The 23,343-nt window shown below is 37.9% G+C and overlaps 2 protein-coding genes across 2 annotated transcripts; both read left to right on the top strand.

The window, feature by feature from the left end:
- Positions 1-7,855: 7,855 nt before the first annotated feature.
- LOC110795579 (protein SCO1 homolog 2, mitochondrial) lies at positions 7,856-15,677 on the top strand. The gene is made up of 8 exons (XM_022000596.2): positions 7,856-8,177; positions 10,620-10,767; positions 10,922-10,988; positions 12,215-12,409; positions 12,493-12,582; positions 12,695-12,827; positions 12,925-13,067; positions 15,368-15,677. Exons 1-7 carry the CDS (start codon positions 8,113-8,115, stop codon positions 13,031-13,033), a joined length of 807 nt encoding a protein of 268 aa, XP_021856288.1. The 5' UTR covers positions 7,856-8,112; the 3' UTR covers positions 13,034-13,067; positions 15,368-15,677.
- Positions 15,678-15,944: 267 nt separating this feature from the next.
- Positions 15,945-23,094, top strand: LOC110795578 (TPR repeat-containing thioredoxin TTL1). Its single transcript, XM_022000595.2, has 7 exons — positions 15,945-18,592; positions 18,663-18,858; positions 19,557-19,729; positions 20,694-21,027; positions 21,706-21,913; positions 22,032-22,132; positions 22,683-23,094. Exons 1-7 carry the CDS (start codon positions 17,541-17,543, stop codon positions 22,833-22,835), a joined length of 2,217 nt encoding a protein of 738 aa, XP_021856287.1. The 5' UTR covers positions 15,945-17,540; the 3' UTR covers positions 22,836-23,094.
- The last annotated feature ends 249 nt before the right edge of the window (positions 23,095-23,343 follow it).

Raw genomic sequence — 23,343 nt, 5'->3', positions numbered from 1 at the left:
CTTGGTAGCCATCTGGCAAATCGACCAAATCCCATACTTGGTTTTCAGACATGGAGTCTAATTCAGATTGCATGGCTTCTTGCCATTGCTTGGATCTAGGGCTCGTCATAGCTTGCTTGTAAGTCGCAGGTTCATCACTTTCAAGTAATAGAATGTCATAGCTCTCGTTCGTCAAAATACCTAAGTACCTTTCCGGTTGAGATCTATATCTTTGCGATCTACGCGGGGTAACATTTCTAGATTGACCATGATTCTCACCAGATTCTTCTAAAGATCTCTGAGTTTCATCCTGAATGTCATCTTGAGCATTCTCTAGAGTTTGTTGTTCGACTCGAATTTCTTCGAGGTCTACTTTTCTCCCACTTGTCATTTTGGAAATGTGATCCTTCTCCAAAAAGACACCATCTCGAGCAACAAACATTTTGTTCTCAGATGTATTGTAGAAGTAATACCCCTTTGTTTCCTTTGGATAGCCCACAAGGATACATTTGTCAGATTTTGGATGAAGTTTGTCTGAAATTAATCGTTTGACGTATACTTCACATCCCCAAATCTTAAGAAAAGACACATTTGGAGGCTTTCCAAACCATAATTCGTATGGAGTCTTTTCGACAGCTTTAGACGGAGCTCTATTTATAGTGAGTGCAGCTGTATTTAGTGCATGTCCCCAAAATTCTAATGGAAGTTCGGCCTGACCCATCATTGACCTGACCATGTCTAGCAAGGTTCTGTTCCTCCGTTCTGACACACCGTTCCATTGTGGTGTTCCAGGAGGAGTCAATTCTGATAGAATTCCACATTCTTTCAGATGGTCATCAAATTCATAGCTCAGATATTCACCGCCTCTATCAGACCGCAGTGCCTTAATCTTCTTGCCTAATTGATTCTCTACTTCACTCTGAAATTCCTTGAATTTGTCAAAGGATTCAGACTTATGCTTCATTAGGTAGACATAACCATACCTACTGAAGTCATCAGTGAAAGTGATAAAGTAGCTGAAACCACCTCTAGCACTTGTACTCATTGGTCCACATACATCTGTATGGATTAAACCCAATAGTTCATTTGCTCTTTCTCCAACTTTAGAGAAAGGTTGCTTCGTCATTTTGCCAAGTAAACATGATTCGCATTTACCATAATCCTCTAAGTCAAATGGTTCTAGAATTCCTTCCCTTTGAAGTCTTTCTAAGCGTTTCAAGTTTATATGGCCTAATCGACAATGCCACAGATAGGTGAGATCTGAATCATCCTCTTTGGCCTTTTTGGTATTTATGTTATATACTTGTTTGTCGTGATCTAATAAATAAAGTCCATTGACTAATCTAGCAGATCCATAAAACATCTCTTTAAAATAAAACGAACAACTATTGTCTTTTATTATAAAGGAAAATCCCTTAGCATCTAAGCAAGAAACTGAAATGATGTTTTTAGTAAGACTTGGAACATGGAAACATTCTTCCAGTTCCAAAACTAGCCCGGAGGGCAACGACAAATAGTAAGTTCCTACAGCTAATGCAGCAATCCGTGCTCCATTTCCCACTCGTAGGTCGACTTCACCCTTGCTTCACTTTCTACTTCTTCTTAGTCCCTGTGGATTGGAACATAAGTGTGAGCCACAACCAGTATCTAATACCCAAGAAGTTGAATTAGCAAGTATACAGTCTATAACGAAAATACCTGAAGATGGAACGACTGTTCCGTTCTTCTGATCTTCCTTTAGCTTCAAGCAATCTCTCTTCCAATGCCCCTTCTTCTTGCAGTAGAAGCATTCGGATTCAGAAGTGGGTTGACTGACCTTTCTCTTTGCAGATTTGGCGCCAGTTTGCTTAGTTGGGCTGGCTTTGTTGCCACCTTTCTTAGCATTCCTCTTCTTTCCAGATTTCTTGAACTTGCCCCCACGCACCATAAGCACATCCTGCTTATCACTTTTGAGCGTCTTTTCAGCGGTCTTCAGCATACCGTGAAGCTCAGTGAGCGTTTTGTCCAGACTATTCATACTGTAGTTCAGTTTGAACTGATCATACCCGCTATGAAGAGAATGGAGGATGGTGTCTATAGCCATTTCCTGAGAAAATTGCTGATCCAGCCGACTCATATTCTCAATGAGTCCAATCATTTTGAGAACATGTGGACTTACGGGCTCGCCTTTCTTAAGCTTGGTCTCAAGAATTTGCCTATGAGTCTCGAATCTTTCGACTCGAGCCAGATCTTGGAACATGTTCTTCAACTCACTGATGATTGTGAAAGCATCTGAGTTGATGAACGTTTTCTGCAGATCCGCACTCATGGTGGCGAGCATTAGACATTTCACATCCTTGTTGGCATCAATCCAACGATTGAGGGCTGCCTGAGTGACCCCGTCGCCTGCAGCTTCGGGCATCGCCTCATCTAGGACATACTCCTTTTCTTCCTACATAAGAACTATTTGCAAGTTCCTTTGCCAGTCAAGGAAGTTTTTCCCGTTCAACTTCTCCTTTTCGAGAATTGATCGAATGTTGAATGAATTGTTGTTTGCCATATTAAAAACTACAATTGAAAAGAATAAACAAATAAATAACCATTCACAGTTTCTCTTAATAAACTTAAATTCTAGCATACATGCATAATTCAATGTTTATTAAGCATTTTATTCAAATTATGTGTTCCGGCAGGTGTGAATAAAATGATTCCAAGATCCTAAAATCATTGAAGAACTAAGCACAGTTTGTCGACTTAATCCTAGAACATCTTAGGTAAGCAAAAGCCTTTTGCTAATAGTCTAGAAACTATTCTTGGTTGATAGGTACGTCTAAGAACTTATTAGGTAAACCTATCGAATTTGCCACGACATAAAAGGACTCCTTACTTATATCGTTGAGTTTCACCAAAACTAACATGTACTCACAATTATTTGTGTACCTTGCCCCTTTAGGACCAATAAGTAACACCTCGCTGAGCGAAAACTATTACTAGATTGATGTAAAGGATATCCAAGCAAGTGTATATTTTGGCATGGCACCTTTTAACTCAATTTTTAAGTTTGGAACTTAAGGCTTTTACTATGTTGGTTAGATTTTAAGTGAACTAAAATCCTTAATCATGCAACATAATCAAGCTTTTGATCTCATGCATTTTAAGACATATTTAAAACAATAAATAACTTAAAACATGCATAAGATATTTGTGATCTAGTATGGCCCGACTTCATCTTGAAGCTTTGACTTCAAAGTCCGTCTTGAAAATCTCCGTGGGAGGCACCATTTTCTTCAAATAGGATAAGCTATAACTAATTACAACTATTTGATGGTTCGCAGACCATATTTGAATTGAAAAATAACTTTGGTACTTTAGACCAATTACATTCAAATTAATGGTACGCAGACCATATTTTCTATCCTATTTGGGCCATACTAGTCACTTCATAACCTGCAAAACAGTACATATACAATATATACCATTCACCCATTCATTATCATGAATGGCCCACATAGCTGGTTAGTAAAACACATTATGCATCACGTAAACATTTGCAGCAATTAATCAAGGGCACCAATAATCTACCAATTATTCAGTCCTTATTAATTCTAATCAAGTTGTTTTAACCTTAAGGATTTGTAGACCTAATCAAGAGTTTATGACTAAAAAGCGCTCCCACTTAAACCAATAAATTCATATGCTTTACCAATTTTAAACATAAAAATGTATTTCTAGTCTAACCGGAAACATACAAATTTAATTAAAATTTAAAGCTCATATAAATTTATAATTGAATCCAAAAAGTTTAATTTAATTTCAGTCGTATTTAAATTAATTCATGCTTTTAATTTTAGTAAAATAATTAGAATAAATAACATTTATTATAATTATAATATTCAAAATTAAAATCCAAGAAAATAATTTAAATTATTAATTTTAAAATTAATTAAAATTACGTGAACTGAAAATTTTCAAATTAAACATTCAAAACGATCTAATCGTAACGCAAACATCCTACGCGTTGCACGCCCATGGGCCGCACGCACACAGCCATTGCTGGCCATGTGCGCGCAGCCCATGCGCTCGTCGCATAGCTGCTGCATCCCTATCGCAAGCCTCCGCACGCATTGGTGCTCGCTGCGCGCGCCAGCGCTCATCGCACGCGGGCTATCGCTCGCAGTGCGCGCGCGACATCGCTCGCTGGGCGCGCGACATCGCTCGCTGGGCGCGCGAGCCATCGCTCGCTGGGCGCGCGACATCGCTCGCTGGGCGCGCGACATCGCTCGCTGTGCGCGCGAGCAATGCTAGGCGCAGCGCTCGTGGCACGCGAGCTTGCGCTCGCTGCGCGCGAGGCTGCGCGCTCTTGTGCGAGGCAGCGCGCGTTGTGGCGCAGCTCGCTTGCTGCCCACACGCGACTGCCTTGGCTCGCCCTACGCCCATGCCCATTCGTCCATTGGTCGTGGCACACGACACAAGGCAGGGCTGCTGCCTTGTGCTCGTGCACTACGCCCTTGCTCATTGCATTCGTGCCGCATGGGCGACGAGCTCCCTTGCTCGTCGTCGCATGCCCGCATTATACAACACCCCTTAAGGGTAACACGAAGCGTCCATTGCTTCGTGTGTGCAAGTTATATGAACGAATCGCATAAAAATTTAAAATTTATATTTAAAATTAATGACAAATTAATAAATAATATTAATTTCATAATTTTAGGGCGAAAAATCGAAAATTTATTATCCAATTGATTTCCGATTGTTATGGATTCAAGTCTAGGTCATAAAAATTTAAAATTTATCGTAAATTTACAATTTTTATGGTGGTTTTTAATCATAGGTTTCTAATTAAATTACAATTAATTATGAAAATCAAATTAATTCTAAATTATTCTAATTTTCAACAAATTAATCATAATTACAAATTAGATTGCATAATTAACAAGACTAGGCATTCAAACTTGTTAAACATATGCAGTAGGTCAATCAAAAATTCAAGATTTATCAACAAGAATCGCAAATATTTAATTTAACATCTTAAATTTACGAAATTTTGCATTCGAAAAACTAAAACCTTCGAAAAGTCATAGTTAGGCTTCGAATTTGAGAATTCTGGGTTCGGCATTGACATGCCTTTTACATGCGGAATTGACACAAAAATCACTCAATTCGGATGAGTAACGAAGAAACTGCCGAAAACTGCGTACGTATAATTAAATAAACGCAATTTGCAATTAATTAACAATTACGAAAATTAATCACCCTTTTAATTCTTGCAAATTTGTAATATTTAACCATGTTCATGCAATTTAGATTATGAAAATAATAAGGGGCTCGTGATACCACTGTTAGGTTATGATACATATGACAATTCATAAATCATGCGGAAAAACCATAAACCCAGGAAAACATATTATTTACACATAATCATTTAGCATAGATTAGATGCATACTCTTTGTTGCGTGCCTTCCCTAGCTGCGCCCGAACCGAACAAGAACAAGTCTTTAGGACTCCAAGTGTCGTCCCTCCGTAGATAGTCCACAGCACGTCCGGATCCGCCTTAAGATTGACCAACTAGAATCGCCCTTAAGGTACTATTATTTTCGGCACTTTATAGGCAAATGTGTGACTGAATTTTTCTCTCAAAAACTCACTTTGAATACTTTGAAACTTGTGTTATAAATTGTGAGCCCTAGCCTCATATTTATAGCGGTATGGAAAGGGAATCGAAATCCTATTCAGATACAAATTAATCAAACCTAGAATCCTACAAGAACTCTAATTTAATTAATTTATCAAATAGAATTAGGAATTTAATCATTAACCGAACTCTGCATGTTTTAGGAAACGTGCACGAACACAAACACTTGCACACACACGCACGGCAGCCACGATGGGCCCCATTCGTGCGCGCGAGCAGCAGCCCACTCAGCGCCCGCGCGCGCTGCGCGCGCTGTGCGTGCTGTGCGCGCTGTGCGCGCTGCGCGCTGCGCGCAGCCTGCTGGGCCTGGCCTTGCGCTGGGCCTGGCGTTGCTGTTTGTGCGGCGCGCTTGGCTTGCTGGGCGATGGCCTGGCTTCGTGCTGGGCCTCGTCCGGCAGGCCTCGTCCGATGCTTATTCGTACGATGCGCTTCCGATTAAATTTTCCGATTCCGGAATTTATTTCCGATACGAACAATATTTAATATTTTCGATTCCGGAATTAATTTCCGTTTCGAACAAATATTTAATATTTCCGTTTCCGGAATTATTTTCCGATTCCGGTAATATTTCCGATTCTGACAATATTTCCGTTTCCGGCAATATTTCCGATTCTGGCAATATTTCCATTTCCGATAATATTTTCCGACACGTACCATGTTTCCGTTTCCGGCAACATCTACGACTTGGATAATATTTTATATTTCCGATACGATCCATATTTCCGTTTTCGGCAATATCATCGTTTCCGGAGTATTCATTCCTTGCCTGTGACGATCTTAGCTCCCACTGAAACCAAGATCCGTCGGTTCCGAATATTCATAGATGGAGTATTTAATGCTATTAAATACTTGATCCGTTTACGTACTATTTGTGTGACCCTACGGGTTCAGTCAAGAGTAAGCTGTGGATTAATATCATTAATTCCACTTGAACTGAAGCGGCCTCTAGCTAGGCATTCAGCTCACTTGATCTCACTGAATTATTAACTTGTTAATTAATACTGAACCGCATTTATTAGACTTATCATAGAATGCATACTTGGACCAAGGGCATTATTTCCTTCACCTTCTTCCTCTTGGTGGAAACATTTTTGGGGCTTGGACATTCTTCCCCGGTTTAAGCTTCTCCTTTGGAAATTTCTGCGTCATGCTTTGCCATCGGCTGCCTCTCTTTATCAATGGGGATGCCAATTGATCCATTATGTTCTTTATGTCATCAAGAGCCTGGAAGCGATTCTCACCTATTTCGGGATTGTCCTTTGCTTCTCCATATCTGGTCTTCTAGTCCTCTCCTTAAGTTACGTCCTTCATTTTCTTCGAATTCGTTTATTCACTGGTGTGTTAGGTTTGTTGCTAATCTTTCATCTCCTCCTTTAGGTCTATTAGATAGTTTCATTTCTATGCTTTGGACTATTTGGGTTTTTTGTAATCATGCTCGATTTCGTGATGCTATGTGGGATCCGGGAGAATTTAAAAGTGTCATGGATGGGTGGAGAGTTCGGTGTTCCGAGGTTCGTTTTCTCCACCGTCACTCCAAGGCTTCTCAACTTTGTCATCGGGGGATAGGGCCTCCTGCTCCCATTTCCGAGTCATCTCCTTTCTCTGTAGCAACTGCGGATATTTTCCTTATTTCTGATGGGGCTTGTGGATGTCTACTTCTAATGAAGCATGGATTGGTTGGATTCTTCAGGACCCGGTTACCTTGTCCCATGTGGCAGGTGGGTCCCAGGCATGTGTTCTGGCTTCCGCGCTTCAGGCAGAGTTGACCGCTTGTTTACACGGTGTTCAGATGGCAGTCAAGCGGGGCTATTCTCGAGTTTTACTTTGTTCGGACTCTTCGCTCTTAGTAGGTTTGCTTTCTTGGCCTCAGCCATGTCTAGTTTCTGTTCTCTGGTTAGTTCATCATGTTTGTGACGTCCTTCATGACTTGGACTGGTTTTTCGTTCGTAAAGTCTCTCGTCGTTTAGTTTACCCTGCCCATATCCACATCCTGGCTACTTCTACTTGTCGTCGCCAGCTTTTATGTCATCGGTTTTAATTTTATTTTAGTTGCTCGGTTTAGTTTCTTCATTTTGTGGTTTCATTGTTCTGTTTAGTTGCTTTGCTAGTCCTATTGCCAAAAAAAACAAAAACAATGGTGATCTCACAAAAGAAAAAAAACAAAAACAAAAGAGGGGTATGCTTCGTAAAAGGCCCAATGTTTCTATCAAATTGCCGCCAAATCAAGGTGAATCCTTTCTCAAGAAAAAGTGAAAAACTCAACAACCCAACAAAAAACGCTACTCAATTTCCTCAACACAGCGACCGAGTGAACCACGGAAGCGAGGGAGAGAGAGGATTGATTCAAATGCAGCATTCTGGTTCTCTCCGCACAAACCTTCCATGAGAATTTCCAGTTCTTAGGCAATATCACTTCCTTATTTCCTTCTGTAAAACCCTGATTTCGTAGTTTGGTGATCAAATGTTTAGGTCAGCTTTTCTTTCTCTCAGAGTTCGTTGGAAGCCGGCGGTCAATTTACTTCAACGGTTTGTCATCATCTTCCTTTCTCTATCTTTTTATTCATTTTTATGTTCGATTTCTTAAAAAATCATGATAATATGTAGTATTCTACTTCAATTTTGTGTTCGACATTGTATTTTCGCTTGTTTTGACGGTCAGGAACTCGGAAGTGTTGTTTGAAACTAATTGTGTTGCTACTGTTAATTTACACGCCTTCTAATAGAACTTTGCGTATTTTTGTGTAAAATTAGGGTTTGTGATTGATTGGAGGTTATAAGAGAGTAATTAGGCGATTTGTTTAGACTCAATTCCACGAGTCTGGTCTGTAGAAGTATGAATTTGCTGTTAGTTTTCGTCAAACTTTTCTGTCGCTGGTAATTCGCTGGTTATGCGACGAGGTAGTTGTTTTTCCGTTGTGACAAATGCAATGCAGTGAGGAGTAATCCGCCTCTTATCGTTGCTAACAAATTGCAAGAATCATTTGCTGTATGATGCAAAATTGCAAATGATATTGAGCTCTTCAGGCTTATTTTTGTAGCTTAGAATGTTTCGAAATATGAAAATTGCAAGCTGGTCCGTATTTTGTTACCATCGTTGTAACTCAATTTTTAATTGTGTTATAGGCTTATAGCAACCACAATGGCAGTGAAATAGGACTAGCTTGCAAATTCCATATTTTCCAAGCCTGTAGCTTGACCAATGGAGTAGAATTGAGGTTGTAGCTTTGGGAAGCAAAGTGGCTTTGTAGAGAGACTAGCTTGGTAGAATCCAAGTTTTGGACCAATTAATCACCTTGTGAGTGTAAAGCTTGGAAGGATTAACATGTTGACACCAGTGTATAAAAAGGCGCGCCTAGGCTCTGAGGCGCAAGGCGATTGGAGCCAGCGCCTTTTATTGTGTAGGCGAGGCGACTTCAATGAGGCGCACCTAAGGCGCAAAAAGGCGCACTTTGAGGCGCAAAAAGGCGCAAAAAAGGCGCACTTACCAAGAGACATACCATTTTTTCACTTTTTTTTTTCACTTTTTATTAGGGCGCCTCACTTCAATGAGGCGCACCGAGGCGCGCCTAAGGCGCTGGGAACTCCAAATCGCCTTGTTGCGCCTTGAGCCTTTTTATACATTGGTTGACACATCCAAGCTACAAGAGGTTGTGGGTTGGAAAATTTGTAACTTGAAAATCCGTTGTGACAATCAAAGATGCTCATCTCATTTTCTTGGTTAATATAGATAATGACCAAAATTCGACGGCGTCTTGATTATATACAAGTCCAAGTGAGGTTCCACCTTAGGTCTTACTAGTTGTTGGAGTAATGCACTACTGCACGAGCCCTATGTGCTATAGGTTGTATGGTACTACTGCACGAGCCTTATGTGCTATATGTTGTAGGGTACTACTGCACGAGCCTTATGTGCTATAGGTTGTATAGTTTTTCAATGAGGGACACACTCTCCCCCTTATACTTTTACTTATTCTCATTTCTCAACAGTTACTCTTCTATATGTTATATCTGATTGAAATCTAGATATGTAGACATGTAGTAACTAGTCAGTGAACCAAATCAGCAACCCGTTCTTCATAATCTGTCATGATGAAAATTCTTTACGTATACAATGACTGCATATGTGAATTTATGGGTCTGATATTCAAATTTGACATGATTTCCCTTCAGAGGTTCAAATGGGACTAGATTAGAGCCGTACTCCTAATTCAAAGTCTTTGAATTATATTGGAGCAGCTGCTCTTCTTCATCATAATTTATGTCTTCTGCGCGCGGGGTATGATATTTTTTCAGCAGAGTATGTATAATGCCAAAACCCTTAAATGAGTAAAAGGCTTGGTGAATTGGTACTTGGTCGTGTTCAGCTTACTTCCTCTAGCTATTAGCTGAATGTTTTCATGGTTTGGAAGTTTTCCTTTTTTTATGTTTTATTTTATAGATTTTGCATGATCTTTTGCCATCAGTGGTTGAAGAATGTACACTTCAGACATTTCTGCGGCAAAGAACACTGCTATTTTGTTGAGATTTGAAGTTGCAGCTCTCTTTTAGAGATGAATTGAGATTTTGTCATGCTTACTAGACAAAATTGGATTGTTATTAGTAGGTTGTAGTTCGGACTTGCGCTCTTTCTAGACTATCCGTTATCTATTCATTTCTGTTTTATCATTAGAATTTTCTCTAAATACCCAGGTTATTTTTCTGGTCATGTTGTCTGAAAAGTTTGTTTTCCCCTGCAATATAGAGCAAACTCATGATTACCCACCAATGTTAAACAATGTGACCTCTATTTGTTGCCTATTCTAGTTCATTAAATTCTTTCATGGCTTCATTTTCATCTTCATTTCTGCTGTTTGATGATCTGATTCAAAGCATTACAAGATGAATTTAGCTTAGTATAGGTTCTGATATATGATGCTCTACCTCTGTATCTATCTTTAAGTAACTAAGATGTTTCTTTTTCGTGATTAGGCTTGATCCACAAAAAAGGTGCCAGTTTCGTGGTTATTCTAAATCCGCAAGACACACTTCTGAAAAACCAAATGGCCAGAAATTACTGTCAGAGACATGTCCAAGTACTAAGACTACTAACTACAAGTCATTGATAGTTCTTGCTATTGTATGTATCTTAAACTCATCATATAGTGTCAAGCATGGCTTTTATTTGTTGCGGATCTTTACCATAATTTTTGTTTTTAGATTGCTTTCTCTGCTTGTCATTTTTTCTGTGTCTGAAGGTTTCTCATCCTGCCTGAATTAAATAAATTTTTCAGCCTGTTGCTTTGCTTGGAGTGGCTGGTTATGCTCGTTACAATGATGAGAGAAGAGCAATCCAGAAAGGTATTTGATACACTCACACACACATTCACACCATTGCTTTATTGTATTATATTTTGATGACTATTTAGATATATACTATGTCTACTGTAAAACCTCATCATCAATGATTGGCAGATTGAGGCCAGTATATTTTATTCCTCTTTGACAATATTTTGGGGATAGAGGGAGTAAATTTTGTAACTTTAGTCTTGAAAATGAGAGAAGGTTTGAAGGATTTCCTCTAATTCTGTGGTTAATTCACTAATACTTTGCATACGTTCGACTTGAAAAATCTCTGCTTCCATAAATTATACCACGTGCACATCATTATTTCTGGCTTTAGCTTTTTTTTCTTTGCTTGTGTCTTTTTATTTATTGTTGTAGATATACAGTATTTATTACTAAACATGAATGAGAAGAATACTTCTATAGTACTCTGTAGTATTTTTCACTTTAGAATTCTATAGCAAAGTTATTGACCACTTTGAATGCTGATGCAATAACTATCAACTATTACATTTTAAATATATGTTCACTGTCCTTGAACAGAAGATTTGAGAGACTGAAAGTTAGCTTTGGGGTCAGACACTTTTCTTGTTGGAATTGTGTTGGCTTAGGATGAACACATAGTATCAAATGATTTTCTTCCTTTTCTAAGTGTATGGTTAACTGATTTGCACGAGTTTTCTGTTATAGACTTAGCATTATAAGTATTCCTATACTTTTAGACTTTGCTCAATCAGCCGTGCTTTATTTTGACATCACCTAAATGATCCCACTTGATAGGAGCGGTGTGAGGTACTGTATTAACTATTAAGGTAATGACAACTAAAATTATGTGCATTTTGATATGAGGTATCTTACTGTCACTTTGTGTTTTTTCATTGGTATTCTCCACATCTTTTTTGCGGTAGTAATAGTATTTACGAGGGATAATAATTTTTTTTTGAAGAAGTTTGCTTATGGAGATGTGTTATGATTGATGTGCACCTGGCATGTCTAGAATTAGCCACAAACTTCATTACCATTCCTTGAGTTCATTACGTAGTAAAAATCTGGCCGAAAGGGTAGCTTCACATACACTTGTTGATAACATCAAGATCAAGTCGATTTGTGGCAAACACGACTTGCTGTCTGTTTCTATTCAAACTGAGCCACTTATGCATTATACAATAGAGCTAACTGGAGGAGTGAAATGAAATGTTTTCTATTAACAAGTCTGTCGTTTTCCTCTTCCCATTCATCAGGTGAAGGATCAAAAAAAGAAATACCGGTTAAGGGGCCTGCTATTGGTGGTCTTAATTTGATTAATACTGAGGGTCAAATAGTTACTGAACGGGATCTTCAAGGACACTGGGTGCTCTTGTACTTTGGTTATACATCATCACCAGATGTGGGGCCAGAAGAAGTGCAGAAAATGGCAAAGGCCGTCGACATATTAGGTTCGTTGCATTCACCTTAAAATTAATGCCTTTTCATTCTTGATTGTGATAAATCTCTGACATGGTCTATTTTATGTCACTAGAGTCAAAACGGAATGTTAAGCTTCTACCTGTCTTTGTCACAATTGATCCTCAGCGTGATTCTCCTTCACAGCTAAAAAGTTATCTTAGAGGTGAATCTTCTTATTCCATTTACTGTCTCCATCCTTTATTTTCTACTGTATATATGGAGAGCTGAAATTAGCTTACAATTAATGCCTTATTTCTCATTTTTCAAGAATGCAGAGTTTGATCCAAGAATAGTGGGGTTAACTGGATCTGTTAACTCTATAAGGCAAGTAGCACAGGAGTATCGGATATTTTTTAAGAAGATTGAAGAGGACGGGAGTGACTATCTTATTGAATCTTCTCATAATATGTAAAACTTATTTTCTCTAAGGGTTTCCATTCCATATTGTATGTTTGTATCAATGGGATTGCATTTTCATGATTGTGATTTGTGATGGAATGTGTAGGTATTTGATGAGCCCAAACATGGAAATAATGAGGTGCTTTGGAGTAGAGTATAGTGCCACAGAGCTAGCAGAAGCTATAGACAAGGAGTTGAAGAAAAGTGCCACTTAAAATACTATGCTAAATCTTCCTAGAGGGGCTAGAGGTAAGAGTGATGTTTTCTTTGGGTAGTTGACTGACTATCATGTATATGTAATTTTTTTATTCATTTTTCTACTGCGAGGAAATAACATGGCAAGCCTGTCTTTAAGTTTCTTGCGGGAGTATATTCTTTTTGGGTATAGACACGTGTGCCGTATTAAATTAGGATTCATGGAATTTAAGGATCCCTGTTCCGAAGCATTTAAAATTTTTGGCTGGCATGGTCTTTACAAGTAGCTTGAACTTAGAGGGTTATACTGTTGTGTGAGAACTGTAGTTCATGGTTTGTTCATTAAAATCTCTCTACAATCTGCATCCACTAGTTTGGCGCTGGTTGTATAAAGTATGGATGATAAGCAGTCCTTTGCATGAGTGGATTAGTGTATTTTGCACTCAAGTACTTGTGGTTTTGACCAGAAAGGTATAAAAAACTAACAAGTCGAATTGAAGTCCTGTGATGCTGTGATTCGAAAGTTCTTTACACGACATTTGAGTTTCTATATGCGAGGCGTGCTGAATATACCTGTCTTGGATCAGGGAAGTGTAGGATTATGTATTTCAGAATAGAAAATAGACTAAAGTTGAACTTAGAGATAAAGTTACACCCTTGCCCTAGCAAGTTCTGAAAAATGAGAGATACTTCGCTATTTTTAAAGACTCTATAGTTTAGAATGCATCTTACATTTATTGAACAGGGTAGGAGGTTGGAGTATAGGGGTGGGTGGGTGGGTGGCAGGCCGAAGTTGCAGAAGTTCTATAAATAGCATTTCACTTTTCTGTCTTTTTTTTTTGCTTCCAGGTATATCTTTTTAACTGAAATAGGTATACTTAGGTACCTTTCCTTAAAACTTACGAGTGACTCCCATTTTAAAGCAAGGTTATTTACGTTTTCTTAGGTTTGGGGATAAAGATATCAGAGGTTTTAGTGTCAACTTCATAAGGATGTGTAGGATGAAAGCTTTTGCAGGCTAGTGGTTGCAATATTTTCATATGATATCGAAAATTGCATGAATATGTAAACAATACAAGGGATATGGCAGGGAGTGAGCAGATGAAGAAATGGCATTTTCCAGAAACGTAGGAATTGCGGAGTTCAGTATGTGGCTGAATATGTTAAAAGGGAAATTAGGTAATCTTTGTATGGAAATTTGATATCTTTACATTTGCACTACCAAGTACCGACAACGAGAAGCTTGTTGGGTAGTTGATCATGTCATTTTCATTTCTGAAAGAATGATATTCAGAAATCATAGGCAGCAGTGGGAAAGTAGAGTACATAAGTAGGAAATTAAATAGCCTAAGGTCAGATTCAATTACTTAAGAAGTTGTACAGAGTTGTCTAGATACACTTGTTTCCAAACTTGGGAAGTTTGACTTGTGTTAAGCAGGCTGGCTTTTTCTCTTTTGGCAAGAGTTGAGGAGTTTTAAGTCATCAATCTCTTTTCGGGGGAAAGAAAAAGTAAATAGCGTTTTAAGTTTTTAACTTCCTAGGTGTTAGTTTCGACTGGACTTCATCAATCTCATCAATCCACTCATGCAAATGGACTTCTTTCTTTTTGGGGGAAAGAAAAAGTAAATAGCGTTTTAGTTTCTTCTCTGGCGTGAAGCCTTCCAGAATAATAGCTGGTATCAACATTACATGTAAATTGCTGATGCAATTGACCTGATCATAAAGGATGTTTGTTTGTGTGTCTCAGTCGTTTCCAAAATAATGCTCTGGTGTTCATTTGTGTTGGAATGCGAGTTGGCACTTCTTTCTTCACAATGTAGATCTGTCTGCAATTCCTTCAAATTATCTGCTTATGGTATAGTGTTGACCTGCACGTTGTTGCAAAACAGTGTACGGCCTGGTCTTGACTTCCAATTCTTTGTTTATGAAATGTCAATGTTGGTGAGATGTCCTATCAACCAAGGGATGGTTGACGAAGGTATTTAATGGGAGAATGATAAATTTTATATATACTCCCTAATTGCATAGTTGTCTTCTTGTTACGTACACTGGTAAACATAATAATCATCTAATGTGATATGGGCCCCTTATTCTCTTACCATTTTTTTTTGTTATCGGTCATTTTTCTCTCTTTGTCCATTTTCTAATATTTTTTTAAAACATTTGATCACTTTTACATCCCTACAAGTTTTCTTAACTTACGCCTTAATAGGATGATAAATATAGGATGGAGGGAATATATTTATATCTGCCTCAGTAGAACTCCAGATATAAGCCCCTGTGTATTCTCACTCGTACTTTATAATTTTATTTCTATTCTTCTCATTCAATTTTTTTTTTTTTGGTTTCTTTAGGAGGCAAAAGATACTGTTTGTGATGGGATCAAGTATTTCGGATGCTACAAGCTCGTAGTTAGGTGATGATCTTATTGATAGATCTTTCGACCTTTCTGATTTTAGCTTCTCAGAAGCTTCCCGACTAGACTTTGGACGGCGTGGCTGGGTCTTAGATTTTTAAGTTTCTGTTTTCTGAAATAATTAGCAGAAAGAATCTTTGAAGGCATTTTTTTAGTTGCCATCTCATAAACGATGGTTGAAGGAAGTAAAAAGACGAATCATATGTGATTTCAGTTGCTATATAATATTATAGAGAACTTTCCCTTTACGGCATTGACCCATTATATCCCATTGTAGAGTTTTCTAATCATCCTGGTTTTACCAAGTATTGTTTATCTAGTGACTTGACTGCTCTTGATTCCTTTCAGATGGTAATGTTTAATTGTTATTGAAATATTCAACGTTGTCAAATACGAAGTATAAACGATTCAACTTGTTTAAGTTTTGAACGTTGACAACTCGCAACAATAATTGGATTGTTTTGATTGTTCAAGGTTGGGTCGGGTTCTGGTAGAATGAAAATGATGCTCAATATTCTGCAGTTGTTCTCACCGTGTCTATCTAGGTGTGGACAGCAACAGGATGTGGATTGTTAAATTGCGTGTGACACTCGCGCCACCTTGTCTGCTTGTGGTGGAGTGTCTTTGAGAGTGCGGGTCTTGGATCTGGGTGGTAGGTTGCACCTGAAAACGTGAGATCCATGTCCAACGGAGGGTCGCCGAGTGGATGGGGGTTAAGGGATAGTGATTAATGAGTGAGGATTAATGATTTTAATGATGAATGATGGAAATGGTAAGAAATCATATTGCCAAATGTGGCCAACTGAAGATGGGATTAATGTGGGCATAATATTTTGGCAAGAAATCGTTTAATATGGTAAGACACATCATAATTGTTTGATATTGAAAAAGAAACAACTGAACATTAACTAGGATTATATTGGCCTTATAGAGACTGAAACTGTTATGTTGGACATATTCCTGGAACGAAAATTACATTGGATGATCAAAAATAACATAACACGGTGAAAAAATGAAAACTACTGACGTCCTCCGTGGTTTATTTACACTAATTAAATAAAATGTAGTATTTCAAGAAGATTCATTTATGAGTATTTATTTTTACCACGAGCGTTTAGGATCAGTTAAATTGGTGAGATTTTTTCCCCTTATTTGTTGCCGTTAATTTCTATTAATAGTGATGGGGGTTTAAGATTAGAGAAACTTATAGAGTTCAAACTCAAATTTAGAGGATCCGGACGTGGCTGGTAAGTAGGTACTTGATTCCAAGTTGGCACTCTTATAGTCTTATGTGGAAGTTCTCGAACATCAAATTTGCGTATCACATCTGTTTTTTTCCCTAAATTTTCTGTATGTAATTTGAGGACAACGTGGAACCCACACCAAAAATTATGGGGCTGTTTATTTTTTATTTTTAATATCAAAGTATTCTTATTTATTTAAAATAAAATTTGGGTTTCTAAAAATCTAGAGATCCTGATTTTCTCCTATGACTGGGTCTCCTGGCTTTTCTCCTTCCCACCCACCAACTCCAAAAAAAACCAAATGGAAATTAAGTTGACAATAGAGGAAAAAAGAGAATTAGGGGGTAAAAAATAAAGTTAATATTACTACATTACACTACAATAATTAATTTATATTAAATAGAAAATCCCCCAAGTAAAAACCTTTTTGGGCAAAAATCTTGGAATTATTATATTTTTATTTATTATTTCAAATCCTTAGTTGGCTCCCACCTTTTCCCTTCCGTTATTATTTTCCATCTCTTGCATTGCAATATTTTGTTGCATATCTTCAACAAACAATAAAAAGCTGATCAAATTAGGAGAAAATCAAAGGAATTAAAGTTGACATTTTTCCTTTTTGTTATTTTTTTGGTATTTTTGAGATGAGATGACAGATATAATTACATAAGATGAACATCCCTACTTTGTAAGGGAGGGTTGTCTTCTTCTCATCCTTTTCTTTTCTTTTCATTTCATTTCATATCATTTCATTCACGGTTTTACATACATAATTACATGCATGGATGCTGGAAATTCTTCCTGTAGTAGGGTGGAATAGATGGGGTTGTTTGATTCGGAAAGGCGTCGAAAATAGGTGGTCGTTACATGTTGTTTGACAACAAAACCCAAGAAGAAAACATGAGCAATGCTTCATCACCAGATCAAAAGAAATCAGGATGTGGTCTGTTTGGGGCTGTTTTTGGAGGAGGGAAAAAGTTTTGGCCTAGAAGAACCACATCGACAGGCTCTCTTCCTAGCCATAGCCAAAATGATAGCCTCATTGACGTCGACAGCCCCAAAAGAATTCCTAGTGTTGGCCACAATTCCAAGAAGAGACGAGGCAGTTTTGATGACCTCGATGCTGTTAACTGTGTGACGTCCCCTCAACCTTCCTCCACCCGCCCTGGCCCTAAACCTCACCAGAAAGTCCCTCCTATTCGACAACAACAACAACAACAACATGGTAGAAGACCAGCACCAGCACCAGTACAAAATCAGAATCAGAATCAGAATCAAAGTAATGGTAATAATAATAATACAAGGAAGATTTCTCCAAAGGAATCGATGGGAATATCAGGTGAATTAGAGATGATGATAGCCGAGCACCAAAGGGGCCGAGGAGGGATTAATCTTCTTCGAGTTTCATCAGGCAATGTGATGGTCCATAGTAGTTTGGGTAACTTGAGGCAGCCTGGTGGAACCACTTATACATATACAAAACCAGCCTCCAATGGCAAGCCAGAAGAATACCAAACTCCTCCACCTCCTAATAATAATAACAATAATAATAACTTTTCATCAAAATATTCAAATAGTGTAATGGGAAACATTGTGAACAAGAAACAGATAGAAAATGCAGGGACTGTAACAGGTGGTGCGACTTCGTTATGCAGAGCATTGTCTTGTAGGATGGACCCTGAGGAGTTGAAGATATTGGGGAATGAAGATTACAAGAATGGCAACTTTGCTGAAGCCTTGGCTTTATATGAAAGAGCTATTGATTTAGACCCGTCTAAGGCTTCCTACCGGAGTAATAAGAGTGCTGCATTGACAGCACTTGGTCGACTTTTAGAGGCTGTTTTTGAGTGCAAAGAAGCCATTGGTATTGAACCTCATTACCACAGGGCTCACCATCGTTTGGCTAATCTTTATCTAAGGTAATTTACAATATGATTAATTTGATTCTATTATATTGTTGGATATGTGTTTCATGTGAAATGTCTTCAGATTAGGAGAAGCAGAAAAGGCTATGACTCACTTCAAACAAGCAGGACCAGATGCTGATCCAGATACAATCAGTAAAGCAAAGGCTATTCTAGCACACCTGAAGAAGTGCGAGGATGCTAAGAGGTTGAAGGATTGGCACACCGTTCTTAGAGAATCTGCTAATGCCATAGCTGCCGGAGCAGATTCTGCACCTATGGTTAGCACCCTTTATCTTTTTTTGCAATGAGTTAACATTACTGATTAGTTAAGGCTCCGTTTGTTTTGGTGTAAAACGTTTTCAGTGCAAAAACATTTTCTAATGGAAAACACAATTCCAAACTAGTTTTCCTTTGTGTGGTTCCGTAAAAGAAAATGGGAGAAGATGGTGAAGATTGAGGGGAAGAAGTGAGAGGGAGGTAAGGAGGTCAGGTGAAAAGTGGTTTACCTCAATTTCAAATGGAAAATTAGTGTGTGGCCCGGACGTTGCTCCGGTTTTACTTTTAGTGGGGTTTACTTTTTGTAAAAATGTGCCCAATTTTAAAATTGTATTTTACATTTATATGGGAAAATATAACATACATTGTAGCTAGTTAAAATGGTAGAAAGTAAAACTTTAATCCACGAGGTTTGATGTTCGATCCTTGCTACATAACTTTTTGGTTGTATAATAAGGAGGGGATATACGTGACACATATACGTCTTCATAAACGCCTTTTAATATATTAGTATAGATTTTTTTTCCACATTTGAGGGAGTTATGGAAAATTGTTCTCCGTCCCATGCCAAACCAAACAACCTAAAATGATTGGCAAAAGGGAAAATCGTTTTCCATGAAAACGTTTTACACCCTACCAAAAGGAGCCCAAGTCCAATGTAAATTTTTAACAACGATGATGGTTTATGACTTGAACAAAGATATTCGCATTGCAAGCTGAGGCATATTTAAAGCTCCATCGGCCTCAAGATGCTGTAACAACATTGGAAAACGGTCCAAAATTAGATGTGGATCAATGTACCAGGTTCTTTGGCCCTGCAGGGAATGCTATGTTGTTAGTGATCAGGGCTCAAGTTGACATGGCTGCCGGAAGGTTAGTCTAAATCGTTTCATGTCTTTGTTGTTTTCCCTCTTTTAGGCAATTGCTAATGTATGACAAAAGAGTGGTAAAAAGGAATGCTTTATTTAAAACCAAAAAAGTCAATTAGTAGCATTGATTATTGTTAGCCATGATGATTATGCTAACCACGTATTGTAAGACAGCTCAAAATGTTGGTTGAAGAAAGTGAAATTAATTTTTCATAATCCCAACTAATCACACCAACAAGGCTTAAAACTGGTCTAGATGATTATGTCATGCAGAATAGTTCTTGCTTTATTTGGTTTACTCATAAACTTGTCAACCAAGATTAGCAAGCAACTGATCTGAATATTAAAAATCCGTCACTGTCAAATCCATTTTCGTTTTGATGCGGCTGTTTAACTTTCTGTAATACCAGGGGCTAAATTTTGTTATTGTTATTCAATCAAACACCCACTCCTGTCTTAATCTTACACCTTTTGTGCTAATCTGCTACTGTATTACTCCGTATTTTTCTTTCTATTTTCATTTTTCACAAGTTCACTAAAACAAAAAATTAATCTTATTGATTCTTTTCTAAATTGTATGTGAAAACTCGTAAAAGTTAACTAAGGGTGCATTCTATTCATTGATTTTCACTTATTTCCTAAACTTATCTTATATGAACTTATTTAAACTTATCGGTATTTATTTCAGTTCTAAATTGTGGAATTTGGGTGACTCTTATTTTTCCTGAACTTAACTGGACTTATTTTTCCTGAAAAAAGTGGAAATAAGGTGAATAGAACATAGCCTAAGACAAACACTCAAGGGTGTAATAATAAATCATAATGTAGATCTAAGCTACAACCATGTTTACAGCTATTAATCAATTAAGGCTTTGTTTGGCGGAAACTATCAAAACTTTAGGACTTAGGAGTGTAACTACTGAAAATATGTTCCAAGTAGTTCTTAAACTCTTAAAAGGGCATTGCAGGTTTGATGCTGCAACAGAAGCAATCCAACATGCAGGTAGATTAAACCCATCTAACAGAGAGGTGGGCATAGTAACACGAAGGGCCCGAGCTGTGTCGACTGCTCGAGCTCATGGGAACGACATGTTCAAAGACGGCAGATTCTCAGAAGCTTGTACTGCTTATAGCCAAGGGCTTGAGCATGATCCATACAATTCGGTATTGCTTTGCAACCGAGCTGCTTGTCGTACCAAACTCAGGCAGTTTGAGAAAGCAGTTGAGGACTGTACTGCTGCACTTAACGCACGTCCCTCTTATACTAAGGCTAGACTTAGAAGAGCCGACTGCTGTGTTAAGGTACGGGATTTTTCTCTTGTTTATGCTTCCTAAGAACAGAAATTGTTTGCAGACTTTCACATACTTTTCCAGTGTTCTAATCGCTTCGTTCCATAACGATTTTCTAATTTCTACTTTTCACGTTTGCCAATGCACATTTTGTATTATTTATATGTCTAATTATACATTAGAAGAAAAAATTATAAATTTTGATACGATTAAAGTACTCATTAAAACGAATCAAACAAGGCCTCATATGAATATATATTTTCTTATGTTTTACAAATAACTTAGAAGATTGGAAACAACTGGTTGTGTACGTCCGACCCCCCTACCCCGATTGTTGCGGGAGCCTTTTTGAGGCAATTGGGTAATGATAATGATGATTGCAAATAATTTAGAAGAACTTCTTCAATTGTGAATTGTGTCAAAATTCTAAATTGGAACATCATTATGGAACGGAGGGAATAGGTTAGTTGTAGTTTATTCCTAATTATGTATGATGGCATACTACCTGTTTAACAATGAACAAGTTGAGTAATTGGCACATTAGAGAAGGGTAATGCTCGAGTAATTCACAGAGTCGTATGGAATTTACCATGTATTATTCCAACATAAGAAGGCGTCTTTTTGGTGCTAAGGATTATACTACAGGCTATGAGCATGTGATTGAATTTTGCTTTACTGTGATATTGTCAGTTGCAAAAATGGGAACCTGCTGCAAGAGATTATGAGATACTATTGCAAGAATCACCGGGAGACGAGGACATTATGAAGGCGTTTTTTGAGGCAGAGACGCAGGTTAAGAAGCAGCGAGGAGAAGATGTATTAAACATAAGATTTGGGAATGATGGTCTTGTTAAAATCCAAAGTGAAGAGAACTTCAGAAATGTGATATCCTGGCCTGGTAAATTGGATGTTATACACTGTTTTTTTTTTTTTCCTTCTTTTCTCAATTATGTATAAAAGTCCTTAAATTAGGGTTCAAATTGTATATATGATAGAACATTTTAAACTTGGAGCAGGTTTATCAGTGGCATTGTTCTGTAGTAAGCCAGGTGACAGACAAACACTGCAATTCATCGAACAACTCTGCAAGGGATACCCAACCATAAAATTCCTCAAGGTCCGTCTCAAATTTTGAATGGTTGATGTTGCACTATTAGATTAAGGCCTTGTTCTCTTCGCCTGGTCTGGGCTGATTTATCTAGTTGTTGATCTGATTTGGTCTGATTGCTTCTTGTGAGTGTCTTTTGCTTTTTCTGGTCTGATCTGGTATGATCTAATAAGCAATAAGAATAAGGTGAAGAGAACAGAGTCTTATATATACACTAGAACTGAGTCACTTAGGTTGATGTTGCACTATTATTAGACTAAGGCCTTGTTCTCTTCACATGGTCTGGTCTGATTTATCTAACTTTTGATCTGGTCTGGTCTGATTTGGTCTTATTGCTTCTTGTGAGTGTCTTTTGATTTTCCTGGTCTGGTCTGATCTGATCTGATGTAATCTAATAAGCAATAAGGAAAAGGTGAAGAGAACAGAGTCTTACATGGTATACACTAGAACCGAGTCATTTAGGTTGAGTCAAAGTTGATCTATTCTAGTATACACTCCATTGCCATAATGCAAGAACTGCAATGATCATCTGAATTTCAATCTTTTTCCTCGCATTCAGGTTGAAGTTGAAGATTATCAGAGCTTGGTAAAATCCGAGGGTGTTAGCTCATTACCAACCTTCAGGATATACAGAAGTGGTTCGATGGTTAAAGAACTTGGCGGAGAAGATCATGAATCCTTAGAGAGTTCAGTGAGAGAGTATACAAGCTAGCAAGCGTACATGAGAAAACACCATTGTAGAGAAAGTTTGTCATTCTTTCATTTAATTGTTAAATTTCTATTTTTTCTGGCAATACCTTAGAGTGCATGGTTGGAGTGGCAAGAAAAGTAAAGTTTCTTAGAACACAGCTTTCCATGACTAGGATTACATGTTTGACAGGAAAAAAAAATCTGGGAATTCTTCATTTTATTTTCTTCTGCTGGTATGATTTTCAGAGTGTATAAAGCTGAAAGAAGGGCATTGTGAATCATTTTGTTTCAATTAAATCCGATTTAGTTAATCTGTCGGCTTTACTCAGTATGTCTTTTGTATCAAACATAGAACGTTACTCTTGTAGGAAATGCAAAAGAAAAGAGTTGAAAATTGAAAGGGGTACATGTCCCACATTGATAAAATACCAACTTCTTCATATATGGGGTTTGAGTGTACTACTTGTTTGAAAAAATGGAAGAGAGGTCTTGGTGGACACACTCACACACGCACGTTGAACGGGTCGAAC

This window comes from Spinacia oleracea, chromosome 3 (genome assembly GCF_020520425.1).
Source record: "Spinacia oleracea cultivar Varoflay chromosome 3, BTI_SOV_V1, whole genome shotgun sequence".
NCBI lineage: Eukaryota > Viridiplantae > Streptophyta > Magnoliopsida > Caryophyllales > Amaranthaceae > Spinacia > Spinacia oleracea.
Note: the sequence above shows the minus strand (reverse complement) of the source record. Positions and strands in the feature narration are given on the sequence as shown.